This window comes from Pipra filicauda, unplaced genomic scaffold (genome assembly GCF_003945595.2).
Source record: "Pipra filicauda isolate LSUMZ 115617 unplaced genomic scaffold, ASM394559v2 scaffold459_size522612_pilon, whole genome shotgun sequence".
In the NCBI taxonomy this organism is placed as follows: Eukaryota; Metazoa; Chordata; class Aves; order Passeriformes; family Pipridae; genus Pipra; species Pipra filicauda.
In genome coordinates, this window is record NW_024104597.1 from 187635 (window position 1) to 202193 (window position 14559).

Here is a 14559-nt window from a genome sequence, read left to right on the forward strand (position 1 = left end):
ATGAATCGTCCCTTGTGTTGTGCAGGGGACAGTTTGCTAATGTGGTACAGCCAGGCCAGTATCCATCCCTGTAATGGGTAACTCTTGAGGTTTTTTTCCACTTAGAGATCTAGAAAGCAAAATATGAACAATGGAAGACAGTAAAATGAGGCTTGCATTGCTCAGAGCTTTTGAGAACAAATTTTCAAATGTAGTTCTTAGCTTTCTGAAATAGGTGTAATGTTTTTATACTGTAGTAATACTTAGCTATGAAGTAAATATCAAATCAGTTAGCAACACAAGAATCATTACTGATTCTAGTTGCATTACTCATCAAGAGAAAATGTCTTTATTTTGAATAAGCCTGCCAGTTCTGGCAAATTTCCCACTTTAAAAACCAGAGATTTCTGGAATCCGAAGAATGTCTCTACGTATAATGGTGGTGGTACCCATCTGTGGAAGAAATAATGATTGTGTGGTGTGATTGGATTGAAGGGATGCAGTAATTTTTGAAAGTGTTAAAATGCTGATTTAATCTCTTTGTTGTTGGTTTTTTTTTTAATTGCCTGGTATAGTCTGGGTACTTTGAATGTTGTCCAGTTTTTCCCAGGGGGTCAGGCACATGTGTTACTTAAGTGCAAAATAGATGTCATGGGGAAAGGCAGCCTTCCTCTCCTCAAGAGCTGTGAATATTAAGCTACAGGCCTTGCACTAGATTGTTTATTCAGCAACATTCCACTGGCCTGTGGATTGTTTGTGATGATTGTTGCTTCTGCTACAAAGTAGGTGGGCTTTTAGTTGTAATAGCAACTGGGCTTTTTCATGGAATAATACTATTTCATCCCAAGGTAGGACGATTTGCAGCAATTCAGATTGAAGGTGCACAGACTGTAGATTTGATTCCATCAAATTTTTCCTCCATCTGTTAAAAAATTCCCTGTTGTTTGGTTTATTTTTTTTTGAGTTGGGATGAGAATTATTCTTAAAATGACATTAAAATTATACTCAATGAAATTATTGCCTACTGAGAAGGTGTTTCTTTTGAGTAGATATATAGACTAGATCCAGCAATGCAAAAGAAAAAATAAAGAGTTTATTGAAAGCTCCCTTTTAATAAGTATATAATGTCATTGGTTAAGATAGAGAGCCAGCTAGGGAAAATAAAAGCATGATGAACTTTCTGCAATTTTACTTTAACAACATGTCTATGTAAGTTAAAGGGGGATTTTAGACTATGTGAAGTTACATAACTTTTTTTGAAGACATACTTGTTTGTTTCTGAAATAGATGTTCAATTGTATCCTCAAAATAAACTTGCTTCCTTTCTTATTGAAAAGATTTCTTTCAGAAATGGAATAGTTAATACCAGTGCTAGGATGCTTTTGTTGTGAAAGATAAATTATGCAGAAATAAAATGCAGGGTGGACTCTCAGAGCCTGGGGCTGGCTATTGTTCCCAAGGACAAAAAAAAATTTCCAAACTGCTCCTTTTCATTATTCACAGAGAGGATGCAGTACATGACAGCTGAGGAATAAAGATCAGATAATATCAGTGTAATTTCTGTGACTTTCACTTTTTTTGGCTACTAAACTTTTCAAGGGTGTTGTTCTAAGGGTTCTAAGGGTAATGAATTCCAAGTGCAAAAAAAATTTGTAATAATTAGGGAGATAAGGAACAATCACATATCTATGTTCAAAATTTCAAAATAAACCTTTGGGTTTGTAATAAATTATATAATATTTTGCATAACTAATATTTTACATAATCTCTTAATTCATGTGGCATATTTTAGAGACAATCCAGTGATGTTCCCCGTGTAAATCAAGATAACCACATAAATGAAAACATAAATAAAAATTTAAGAAAAGGAAGGGATTATGACTTAAAGATGTAAAAAGAATGTAAATTATTATATTTAGCAAAGGCTGTTGTCCTGCAGTTACTTATCCAAGATAATTGGATTCTGGATCAATATAAATAAGTACTCGTGGGGATCCAGAAACACTAAGGCCAGAACCTGTTAATCCTCTTTTAACCAGAGCGTGATTAAATGGGAGAATTACATGTAGTACATGACTGTGATCAACAAAAAACAAAGGAGAGTTTAGAGCAGACAAACAGGATGCAAGGAGGGCCTTGGGGGATGATTATTTGAATTGTAAACTTATTTCAATCAAGCAACAAGATACTAATTTTAGAAAGAATTGCAAATTTTGTCACTGACTAGATAAAATGTTAGAAAAATGACAGCTGCTCTTTGAACCAAACACACGTAGGCTAAACCCAGATCTACGCAAACCCGTGGCAGCATTTGGATGATGAAGTGAACTTGGTTGAATTACTAGTTGAAATGTAACCAGTAGCCCTGCAAAACCACATTTTAGAATTTCCTAACTGAAAAATAATGTAATTAATGGCAGATTAAATTAAAATGGATTCAGGTAATTCAATCCACCATTTCTCAACATAGTACTCTCTGCAATAATTAAACCTGCTGTTACTGATGACTGATGGAAAACCAGAATGAACGTTAATAATAAATGCTGGAAGACCAAACTGAGGGCAGAATATGTGTAGGCTGCTTCACAGGTGTTTTGTCATGTCTGCTGCTTAGAAAGTATTAAAAAATTGTTTCAGTTTTTGCAGTGGAGAAACAGAAAGTTTGAGCAAATGGGCCAGTGTTGATGAGGGCACACATGTCTGCCTGGATCAAAATTCAGAACTTTTCATGTTCCTGGCCTTTAAATGGCGTTGTGTGCAGTTCCCTTCAGCCACTGTTGTAGCCATGTATATAAAATGTCTCTGCCCTCAGCAAATACAGGTTGCACTGTTTCCTCTTTTGCATCTATATGCCCCTAGTGAGCAGCAATGGCCATACCAGCTTCCTCTTCCGTGTAATATTCCAAATTTGTCTTTCTGAATCATGTTTTGTGCTTTGTTCTTTGGAATACTTTGGAGATGAGTGTAATGAAAGGATTTCTATCCACCCCGTCTTTCTAAACGTAACACTGCAAATGTTTTCCAGAAATTCCCAGGACAAAACTAAATAGCCTGGTAATGTAGAATGTTGCTGCTTTGTATAATAACCCATTTCCTAGCTTGATGCCTGCATTTTACTGAGTCAGATTTGAAGACACTGAGCATATGCTGCAGTTGGTGTTTCATCATGCAAGTGAAATTCATATATAAATGAAATTCAGCATATAAAGTCAAATTGCCTTTGAAAAGATTTAGCATAAACTGTAGGTAGGAATCTTTTATAAAATCTACTTTCTCCTCAGTGCTGTATCAATTAAGAGATAAAAAGAAGGAAACTCCTAAAGAAAATTTAGCCTGCAGAATTCTAAAACTTAAATGTAAAGTATCCTTTTCCCTCCAGAAGCATAAACCACTTTTCAAACTTGTAAAACAGATAATGCTTTCAGTGGTAACAGTATGTCAGCCAGTGTGGAAGTCATTTATCCACCACTTGCAAGAATCCACAGCTGGGAGGGTTAAAATTTAGAAGTAGCATTTCCTGACAGTTTGGACAGGGAAAAGTGTCTTTTATAGAGTGAAATTGTCAGATTATGGCCATGGTAAGGAAAAGAGTTACTTGTACTGACATATTTCCAGGACACCAAAGTGAACACCTACTGCAGAAGTGACCATCACAAAGCTCGTTTTGTAAGTCTCATGAAAAAAGGCTTTCTCAGGCAGTGTGTTACCACCTTAGGACAGGCTTTGTGGAGCCAGAGCCTAGAACAGTGTCTGCCCAATCTCCACATTACAGCACACACCAGAGCTTTACTGATTTGGAGACTGAAAGTAATTTGGGGGTGGTATATGGCAATAAATTACCAATTCCAGGAATTGTTCCTGAAAACTTCAGTGGTTTCTTTTCACAAGAGTTATATTCTAAGTATTATAAAGTACTTCAAACAGATTTTTATCTGCTGTAAGTCAGCAGAAAATCATTAATCTGCCGCTCATTCTTTTTAACTGAAATCTGATCCTCTCTAGCAGTAGTTAAATGACTGGGATCAGTGGTGTGGAAGTTAGGAAGATATTCTTGTTATCTTTCCGTAGAACTGAGAGTTATCTAAATAGTAAATGCTTTTCACAAGAACAGTAGGATTTTAGCAAAGGTAGAATGATAAGTGAAACACTGAATTTACATGGAAGGGGTTTTATTAAAAAATCATAACTAAAATTTAGCACATTGAAAATAAATGAATTTAATAGTTGTGGTGTAGAAACTATCATTGCAAGGTGTTGTGGGTGAACCTTTAAATCACCAAGCATCTGTATTTTACTTACAGTTATATGATCCTATCATCTGCATTTGACAGTTAATGCTGTTCCTGGAATTTCCAGGGTTTTTTTTGACCTTTGTCTGGAATTTGGCCAAATGCTCCCTTGTTCCTGAACTATCTGGAAGGCAATGTTGTGTGATCTCTTGCTTAGATCTTAGAGCTTGAGGAATATTTTATACAGAAGAAAAAGACTTCCCTTTGTCTTCCTCTGTGACGGCAATTCTCCATAATCATAATGTTAAATTCAGAGTGCTCGAGAGTAATATATAAAATCCAAACATCAGAAAAAGGGAAATATTGGTAATGGAAGGTAGGAGATCAGTGCCTGCTTGTAACCTTTGGAAAAATGCAGACAGGTGCAGCCTTCTAAGCAGTCATTTGGCTGTGAGTCTGTAAAACAGAAGATCTCTTTAAGGACAAAAGATGACATGCGTTATCCCATCTTTAAACCAGCTGGAACATATTAATGGGATCAGATGCACAAGAAAATTCCCTCAGAGCTGCGAGGAATGCTTAGCAGGGGAGGTGGAGATTACCAATAGGCATGATTGTGCTATTCCAGGATGGAAATTCATCTGTGTGACCACTGCTCCAAGCACTGGCTTCCTTTCCCTTCTGAAGTTAGGTAGGACATTTGGCAGATTAGTTTTGGGAAAATGTGGTATCATTCCTGACATGCTTTATGCAAGGCAAAGCAATTCGGAGGGGAGGATTCCTTGGAGGTTTTCATCACTTCAGTGCAAGAATATATGAAGAGAAATTTTATCTGTGAACCTCTGCACCTTAGATGGTGCCCTGCATAGCTAAGTGTGTTCAGGTATTTGTTACTCAAAAACAGAATATGAGAAGGAGACCAGTGCAAAAGTGTTGTAAGCATTAAAATCTCATTATTAAGCTCCACTGAGTACATGCAAATCTTGAGTCTCTAAAAACTTGTGAGATATATCTATACACAACTGTTTTGTGGAAGCTCTCCTATTATTTATGTTAAACAGCCTTGCTTCATAGAAGCTTTTTTTTTTCAATGAGGGGAAAAAACACATTAAAATATTTTTTCTGTGTAGTGCTAGTCTTGAAATCGTCTTCCTGTTTGGTGTAGATGAGTCAAGATCTTTTCTACCCTGACAGAAAAAGAGAAATCGTCTTCACAGTATCATCCCTTAGCAATTCCATATTATTTTGAACTGGTATTTTAGACAAGATGTTCTCTATTACTGTCCTCCCTCTAGTAGTAATTTATTTGATGCCACAGAGAGGTTGCTCCTGAAAAGGTCATTAATAGAAAAATATGTCCATAACGTGGATGTATTCCTGTTCAAATGAGCTTATGTCTTGAGAAGCCTGAGAGCAAACATTGACCTTATTTTTGCTCTGTTCCTTTTAGAAAGCTTGCACGCCCAGTTGCTTTGTGTGGTGACTCAGTGACACCATAACTCTGAGACTTAGTGGCATTTCTTTGACTTAGCTGTAGAAAGACGTAGCAACCAAATAAATACTCACACCTCTCCTAGTGTTCCTCAGTAGGAGTTTCCAGCTCTTCCATCTGTTGTACCCTGTTAATGCAGTCTGCATCTTCTGACTGTGGAAAGAGTTTCAGCCTAGTTCAAGTCAACAGAGCTATGAGACCTTCCATCAATTGTGAATGTATTCTCAATGCTAGGATATATTTGTAGTGCACTTTAGAAACTTGTAGCTCTTTTAAACCAACTTGAAAGAAAAATCAGAGATCTTCCTCGAAGGGCATAGTAGATTAAAGACATCAAGAGTACAATTCAGTACACTCATGTTAAGATAAACATTTCAGAACAGAAGAATAGCACTTTGCAGCACAGCCATGCAAGCAGCAGTTGAAATTAAGCCCATGTTCGGCTGCAGTAGGAAGATTTAAACACAAAGTGTAATATAGTCCCATTAAATGTTAGCTGTGATTTAGTAGGCTGGAGTCGTGCTGCGCTAACAGGGCTGAGAAGGCTTTCTGCCTCTCTCTACTCAGCTGATTTGTTTGGAGTTTGATCTAATTCCTCTGAAAAAAGGCAAGCATTACTGATGTGGAATATCTACATTATTCATGTAGGGCTGTACTGTAGCTAAAACACTAAACATTGCACTACTTACAATTTTAGCTTGTTTTTCTTAAATAGAAAGCTTTAACCCTCAAGAAGACCCTGGAGTGAGTTGATTGAAACTGTATGAAAGTGCTTTTTTTGTCTTTTTAATTTGCATTTCACCCCTTTTCCATATCAAAAAGTTCTTGATTATGATGATTATACATTGAAATTTCTTTTCCTTGCATAAAACTGTACCAATCACTTTGTGGGACAAACACAAATAAAAGATTTGAAAGACAGCTATGGCATTTAACCACCCCAGTCTCATGGGATCTGTGTGGCTAAATGTGTGTACTGTGACAAAATGTTTAAAAATATTTTGGATAAAGTACATCAGATAATATGGTATCTTTTAAAAGATGGATAAAAAGATACATAGAAAAAAGGGATTAAATATGAAATGGAAGCCCTTACTCAGGTCTGCCTTTGTGCCTTGAAAGTTTCTCTTTTTTTTCTTGGCTCTCAGTTTGGTCTAATAAAAGTGAGTCTCTTTCCCTGAATATATCACCACTTTTTAGATCATTATGGTGGGGGAACTGCAACTACAGAAATCATGTTGTTAACTGTGGTGCAAATCCTGAAATCAACTCCTTCATCCTTCCCTTCTTACAGCTGTTGACACAGGCAAACCAGCTTCTCTGCGCTTGCTTTAAGAAGCTCCTAGCAGTTCGCAGTGTCACACCTCAGGCAAAACTAGCTTTTGGGAACTCACCATGGTTGGTTTAAACCGTGGTTTTCCTGGGATAAGTGTTTAGAGAATAGGCCCAAATCCTGACAATTGTGATTTTAGAAGTGCTGTACCAAAAAAAAACCTTAAAAAAATAATCCAGGCATTTCTTTAGTGTTTAAAGCCAACCTCAGAGGGTCCCTTCAGAGGGACCTCGATAGATTGGAGAGTTGAACAGAGAAGAACCTGAAACTCAACAAGGGTTGAGGTAAATGCAGGATCCTGCACCTGGGGAGGAACAACCCTGGACACCAGCACAAGCTGGGGGCTGACCTGCTGGAGAGCAGCTCTCTGGAGAAGGACCTGGGTGTCCTGGAGGACAGCAAGCTGTCCATGGGCCAGCAGTGCCCCTGTGGCCAAGGAGGGCAATGGTACCCTGGGGTGCGTTAGGAAGAGTGTTGCCAGCAGGTTGAGGGAGGGGATCCTGCCCCTCTGCTCAGCCCTGCTGAGGCCTCACCTGGAGAGCTGTGTCCAGTTCCAGGCTCCACAGTAACAAGAGAGACATGGGGCTCCTGGAGCAGGTCCAGAGGAGAGCTACAGAGTTGGTCAAGGGTCCGGAGAATCTCTCTTAGGAGGAAAGGCTGAGGGAACTGGGACTGTTGAGCCTTGAAAAGAGGTGACTGAGAGGGGACCTCATTAACGTCTATAAGTAGCTGAAGGGAGGGTGTCAAGAGTCAAGAGGATGGAGCCAGGCTCTTCTCAGTGCTTCCAACCAATAGAACACAAGGCAACAGGGAGAAACTGATGCACGGGAAATTCCACCTGAACATGACGAAGAACTTCTTTACTGTGTGGGTGACTGTGCGCTAGAACAGGTTGCCCAGAGAGGTTGTGGAGTCTCCCTCACTGGAGATATTCAGGAACTGTCTGGATGCAATCCTGTGCCACGTACTCTAGGATGACCCTGCTTGAGCAGGGAGGGTGGATGAGATGACCCACTGTGGTCCCTTCCAACCTGACCAGTTCTATGATTCTGTGAAGTTTCTTTTATTCTTGCCCTGTAAACCATGGCCCACAGTTGCTTGGTTGCAGTTCAGGACAGTGTACTAACTACAAGTTCAAGTCATCCCTTCCTAGTCTGGTAGAGAATTAAGCCCTAGTGAAGTAAAAATAATATCTCGCAGAGATCTGGTCTTGGAGGCCAGTTCTGAAGATTCTGTGAAGTTTCTTTTATTCTTGCCCTGTAAACCATGGCCCACAGTTGCTTGGTTGCAGTTCAGGACAGTGTACTAACTACAAGTTCAAGTCATCCCTTCCTAGTCTGGTAGAGAATTAAGCCCTAGTGAAGTAAAAATAATATCTCGCAGAGATCTGGTCTTGGAGGCCAGTTGAAGTGAAGAAACATCTCCCATTCTGCCCCACTGGAAGCTCTATATTCTCCTCCTTCACCTTTGGGTTTGCTGGTGTGAGAATTTTTGTTCTAGAGGTGTACAAAATTATACAAAGTAGTTATTTTTAATGGAGTCTTTTTAAAAACTCTGAAAAATGCTAAATTAAGACAGATATGTAGTAAGATTTTACACTGATCTTTGAGATCTAATGTTTAGTTACCTACCTGGTACATCAGTAAGTCTCTTTGATGGAGTAGATGAATATCCCAGCTGGCTATCTACCATTAGGGCCTCAGAGGAAGCTGCAATATTGAAAACTGCTAAAACCAGAAGATACATAACTCTCCTGTGTTTTTTTTTTTGTTTGTTTTTAACTCTTCTGGTAGGTGCAAACCACAGAAAGAAAAAAGATTCACAAGGAACTTCAGGAAACTATTGTGAGCAGACCTCTCACAAAGCAAAGACGAGCAGAAGCTTTAATCCTCCTGGTGCAAGAGGGAATCCTGGAACAGAGCTCCCTGTAAACAGGATAATTGATGTGGATGGAGTCAAACTGGAAGACTCTGGCACACGGTCCTGCGATGATTCTGAAGGGAACCTCAGCTTTGAAGGTTACGTCTCTGAACTGAGATCTTGCCAAGGGAGGATGAGGACTGGAGTTTACAGGACATCAGACCTTCCATCTCTGATTGCTGTCAAGAGCGAAAAGAATAAGGCCACTGAGTATAAGGCTACCTTTGTTTAAATCTCTGTTTTTAATTAAATATTCTGGTATTTTTGCTTGGCATCAGCAGCAATGGAGATATGCCTTAGAGAGATGTTTCTGCAAGTTATAGGTGGTTTTCAATGCCCAGTTGCCTTCAAAGAGCCTGCCATACCATCACTTCTGATATGAGTTAGAAGCCCTAGAATGAAAAGATAGTATTCCAGTGAAAGTATTGAGCTTTGTACTTTTACCATTTCTATATCATTTTCCCTGGGATAATTCCATTGCACAGTGCAATTAAAATTGCTATTTCCACCCCTACCCTTCTTGTCTTTATTCAAGACAAACTTACTTTAAATTCCCCCGGCCAAACCTTTTAAGATAATTTCAGTTTAATCTTCTAATGTTTTTCTTTTGTCTGCAGGATTCCCTGTGTTTTAGTAGATTTTTGAAGTGTGAGTAAAATCAGTTACTGATGTAAAGAGATTAGGATTATTTTCTTAATATCTTCCTGTCTGTCTCATAACATTTGGGAAGAGGTCCAAGTGGAATTCAGTCCATTGCCTGGATATATGCAATATAACCGTTGTAATACAAGCAGTAAGAGGCAAAACCCCCCCAACTGTGAATTTCCTGTGCTGGGAATAATAGCTGCTTTTGTAGCCAACACTGGTGATGTTTCCATACCAAAAATATATATCTAATTACATAGTGGTGTGAGGGTTGTCAGGTCCCTCCTCATCACTGCTCTCGGTGTCTTTTAGCTTTGGGGTAAGGCACTTTGTTACTGCTCTTTCGATAAGTGGTTCAGTGCCTCTCTTTCTTCTTGTCATTCGTTTTATTTCAGTTAATTTTCTAGCCTTGGGTGGAGAGTTGAGAAAGAACAGACACTTAAGACTGCTGAACATGTTCTTTTTTGCCACCTCGTCCTTTTTCTCCTTTGCCATTTCTTCAGAAGAGGTTTTGAGCCTGGACATGCAAAAGGGTACAAAAAGAAATGAGATTGGTGGACAGCTGCTCATCATATTGAGTGGATATAGTGAGACTTCTGGTGGTTCACTGCTTTGCAATTACTGTGAGACTTAAGAAGTCATGCTGCATAGCTCCTGAACTGCAGATCCACACAGGCACTATGTCTAAAGCATCACAGTAATTATTGATTAACTTCTCTTTCTTTGCTCCTAAAGCATACCAAGAATCATGAATTTTCTGAATAGCTGAGGGTACTGGACACTGTCAGTCAGTTTCTTAAACTCGAATCTGTAAGGTGAGAAAGAGGATATGTAAGATTTTGTAATCGTAAAGTAAGATTACTAAAGCTTAGGCTTAATGCTTAAGCATTACATCAAATATTCCAGTGATATAAAGGGATACAACACCCATTAGCTTTAATACTTTAATTCTTTTCTACTGTAATTGATTTTGCTTTCAATATTGAGGAAAACCCTTGTGTGGGCCTGAATGAGGATATATCCTGTGAAAATAGCCATTCTTTTAAAAACTTTCCTGCTTTAAACTAATTTGAGAGTCCTGATAAAATCATGGTGGTGTAACGATACTAGAGATTTGGGAAACACAGCGGGCAGAATGTAGCAAACCAGTCATAGCCCAGTGAAGCCCAATGATGTGAAAACATTTAAATATCTATGTATTTTTAAAGCTATTTTTGTTGTTGTTGGGGTTTTTGGGTATTTTTTGGTAGCATTTAGCTAACAATTGCCCATGAGAGAATATTTCTTTGCACAAATAAATGCCCACAATTTTTTCCCCTGTCTGGAAAATCAATAGCTTCATCCTAATCAAGACTAACATTACAGCAGTCAAACTCAAGAGAGGGCATTTTTACCTGTGATATGCTTTGCACTGTTTTTGTGTCTTGAAAAATAAAATCCTAATGGTAAAAACTTGAAATTCAAATACAGCAATTACAGTCTTTATTAATCTCTGATCAGTATTTTAGACGATACAAGGTTGCTTATCTCATGTTGTGCAAGTGCTCTTAAGTGACTGGTAGTGAGCAATACAGAATTCTTTGACTGAAAGCTGAGGGGAGATGCAATATCAGCTGAAAAACCTTGAGTGCCATGGAAAGGGTGGATAGGGATTGACTTTCACACTTTTCTAATGCAAGGATTAGGGGCCATCAGATGAAGTTAATAGAAGCCAGGTATAAATCAAAGAGCTCTTTCTCCATCTTCTCCTGTTTTCTCTCCCCAGCCTGCTGTGTTTGGAAAAAAAAAAGCAAATAAAAATGCTGTTCATAAATTCTGAGTGCAACATATTGGATTTGACTGTATCAAGGATTCAAAGAGAATTTGACAGCATGGGAGTCAAGCTGCATGCAGGAAAAGGAAGGATGTGAAAGAACAGAGTTTTCTTTAATATCTTGGCATAATGCCTGGAAATCCTGTAAACAAAGGTACATGGGAAAAGCCGTTTCTCCCTAGACCACAATGTCATGCCAGTTATTGGCAGATTGTTTAAAAGAATGGCTTCTTATCTAGGACTAATGGAAATTAATTCCTTAGACTTAGAAATAATTAATAATGTTAGCTTTCCTATCCAATATCTGGCAGAATATAAAAGCTAAACCTGCTGGAATCAGGAGTTAATAAGGAATATGGACAGCCTGTCTCTGGCTGATGATTTCCAATATTTTACTAGGAGTGTGGTCTACTTTCTAATTACTGTATGACTTCAACATTGTTATGTGATTTTAAATTGCCTCCTCATACTGTGATTTCCACTACTAATCAAATCTGCTTGAAATTAAAAATCAGCCTAATTGAAGCCCTGCTTGATAGCTTGATCCTTTATCTTGCCATCTAGTTCCTAATCAGATTTTATGTGGCTTTATTTCTCTTTTACTTTTCCCAGTTTTTCCCTGTTGAAACTTCACTTCTGCAGAGTTACTCTTAATGTCTTTCTAATCCCATGGTGATAAATAGAGGGGAATTCAGTTATTCCATCCTCTTATGTGAAAGAGGGAGATCCACTGACCTGTATCAGTACTCAGACCTGAAACTGTAACACCCAGTGATATAAAAACCCCAACCCCAACACCTGGAAAACCCTGCAGCATTCTAAATCTCATTTAACAGTTGTCTTATATTTCACTTGTTGTCATGGTATCTGATTTTCAATTGTGGTGGTTTCATCCTCATTGGCTCCACACGTCGCAGTTTTGTTGTGTTTTAGTTTTAAAGGCTTTGTGAAGAATAGAAAATATACATATAGGTAAACTTGCAACGAGACTTCCCCGTAGGATTACTGTAGCTGTGTGCCTTGTCAACAAATCTGTGATATAACACACATGCAAAATAAACCACTGCTCTGTTTAGCTCTGGGGGACTGCGTGACAAGGAACCAATGGGTTGTGAAGACACATAAACAGGGTTTGCAGAGAGACTTTGCAAGAGCTTTACTGCTCCGTGGGAAGGAGCCAATACCTGAGCTATACTGTGTCCTTTCTCATGCCCCTGAAAGTCTTCTGGGGGCTATTTAATGTCATTCAAGGATGCTGGGTCCTTCAGGCACTACTTCTCTGCCTGAAAGTTTTGGCTTCTTTGTGGCTTTGCTGTAGCATGCATTGCTTTATTCTTGCTTCTTTTCTGCTGCTGGAATTTACTGTTCTTAACAGAAAACTTCTAAAAGACATGGCTCAACCAGTAGCCTCCTTTTCTCACTGTAGCAGAGATAACCAGGACTTACGAGCATATTTTGATTCTTTGGAAGTAGCTTGATTTTTGCCACAAAACTGAAATCCTTGCCAGTAGTTGTTTCTCTGTAGTGGTGCTGCTGCTCATGCAGACCTCTCCAATGTAGAATCAATAGCAAATATGGTAATTTAAAATGGTCTCTCCTAAGGTACTTGGTAGCTGGAAGACCAGGCAAGTGTGTGGTAGCATGATGCAAACACCTGGAGGCATCTTTTCACAGTTTCTCAAAGACTTTGAAAAGTTTCCAAAGGCTCAGTTAGACAAAGGCCCAATGGCAGGTCCTTATCGAGAGGTGAGAGAAGCCGAAACCCTTGCAGGTCTGAGGCACTCTTCCTAACTCCCAACCACAGCTCACTGACTTGGCTTCAGAAACAACCATAGTTTCTGCATGAACAGGCGGATTTCCAAGCTTTGTGGGTTTGTAGCAAACCTGTGTGACAACACTGTTGCTCTGTGACAGTGTGGGTGTTCTCAGCAGAAACAAGTGGCACATCCAAACCCTTCTCTCTGTGCTCTTGGAACAGCATCCCAAGCTCAGCATCACGGGGCACTGAACAACCGTGAGATTTGTGAACCCTAATCCAATGCCAGTTAAAACAAGAAAAGCTTTCACTGGTCTTACTGAAACAGTTCCTTGCTCTAGACCAACTGTCACTTTTAACTGGTTTAGTCTTGATTTTTTTCAGAAAAAAAAATCTGCTGAGAAGTGCTTGATGATCAGGTGTCTGCAAATCTTGCCTGCATTACTCAAAATGTTAGCAAATCCAAGATGTTGCACATGAACCAAGATGCTCTCTGAATTGCTTGTGTGAAAGATAAGAAAATTGTTTATATTTTTTTGTCCCAACTGATCATTTTGTTGTACAGTCTAAAATGCTGATGTACAGAACTTCATTTGTGTTCTTGTTTTATTTGTGATTTTGTCTATAAATGTCTATGTGATCACTTTCTAATATGAAAACGCACATTACTTTTGTTTCTTATGCCTTTTCTCCCCAAAGTATTAAGAAATCATGTACTGCACAATAATGTTTATAGAATCTTAAGTGTGTCAAACTCATTAAAAATGTTAATTGGATATGTAGTAAGTAAATAATTTATGCCACTGGTACTGATAATGTTTCATCGATATCTAATTTCCATGTAGGGAAAAGATGTGAAAAAGATTTTTTCAGTTATTCTGGGACCTGCTGCCACTTGGACATCACAGTTTAAATGGAAGAATGAGACAACCTGAGACTTGCCTGCATTTTATTAGATTCTGCAAAGATATCTTCTTAAACCTAGCTTACATAAAGAAATTCCTTTAGAAGAGGATTCTTAAGAATTTCTGCCAAATATTTATATACCTTAAAAATAGCTCATGCTCTGGAATTTAATAATAGTAGGGTATGTTTTTAGCCTTTAATTAATTCCTTTTGCTTGGTTCTAGCAACACAAAGGGGTTGCAAGCCTGAATAGCCAAATGTTTTCCAGTTACAGTGTAATCCTCCTCTGGCTTCTCTTCTGCATAGTCGTGGTGGGTTGTCTAGATCTGTGTGGTGGTCTGAGGGGACCAGTGCATCAGAACTTCTCTGCCCTTGCAGCAAGCACTGCTAAAATATACAGATGCTCTACCTACCAGAGAGAAAAAGGGGAAAAAACTTGGGGGTAACAGGGCTTCAGTGTCTGTGTACACTGACTTGTGTCAGTGA

General features: G+C 38.7%; 1 protein-coding gene across 4 annotated transcripts in view; it reads left to right on the plus strand.

Moving 5' to 3' along the window:
• The window catches only part of RGS12 (regulator of G protein signaling 12), an 89586-nt gene extending 75643 nt beyond the window's left edge, over positions 1-13943 (plus strand). For all 4 annotated transcript variants that reach the window (XM_027718417.2, XM_027718418.2, XM_027718425.2 and 1 more), the window contains one exon: positions 8827-13943. In XM_027718417.2, coding sequence (XP_027574218.1) covers positions 8827-9185 — 359 coding nt within the window. In that variant the 3' untranslated portion in view covers positions 9186-13943. The remainder of the gene's footprint in view (positions 1-8826) is intronic.
• The last annotated feature ends 616 nt before the right edge of the window (positions 13944-14559 follow it).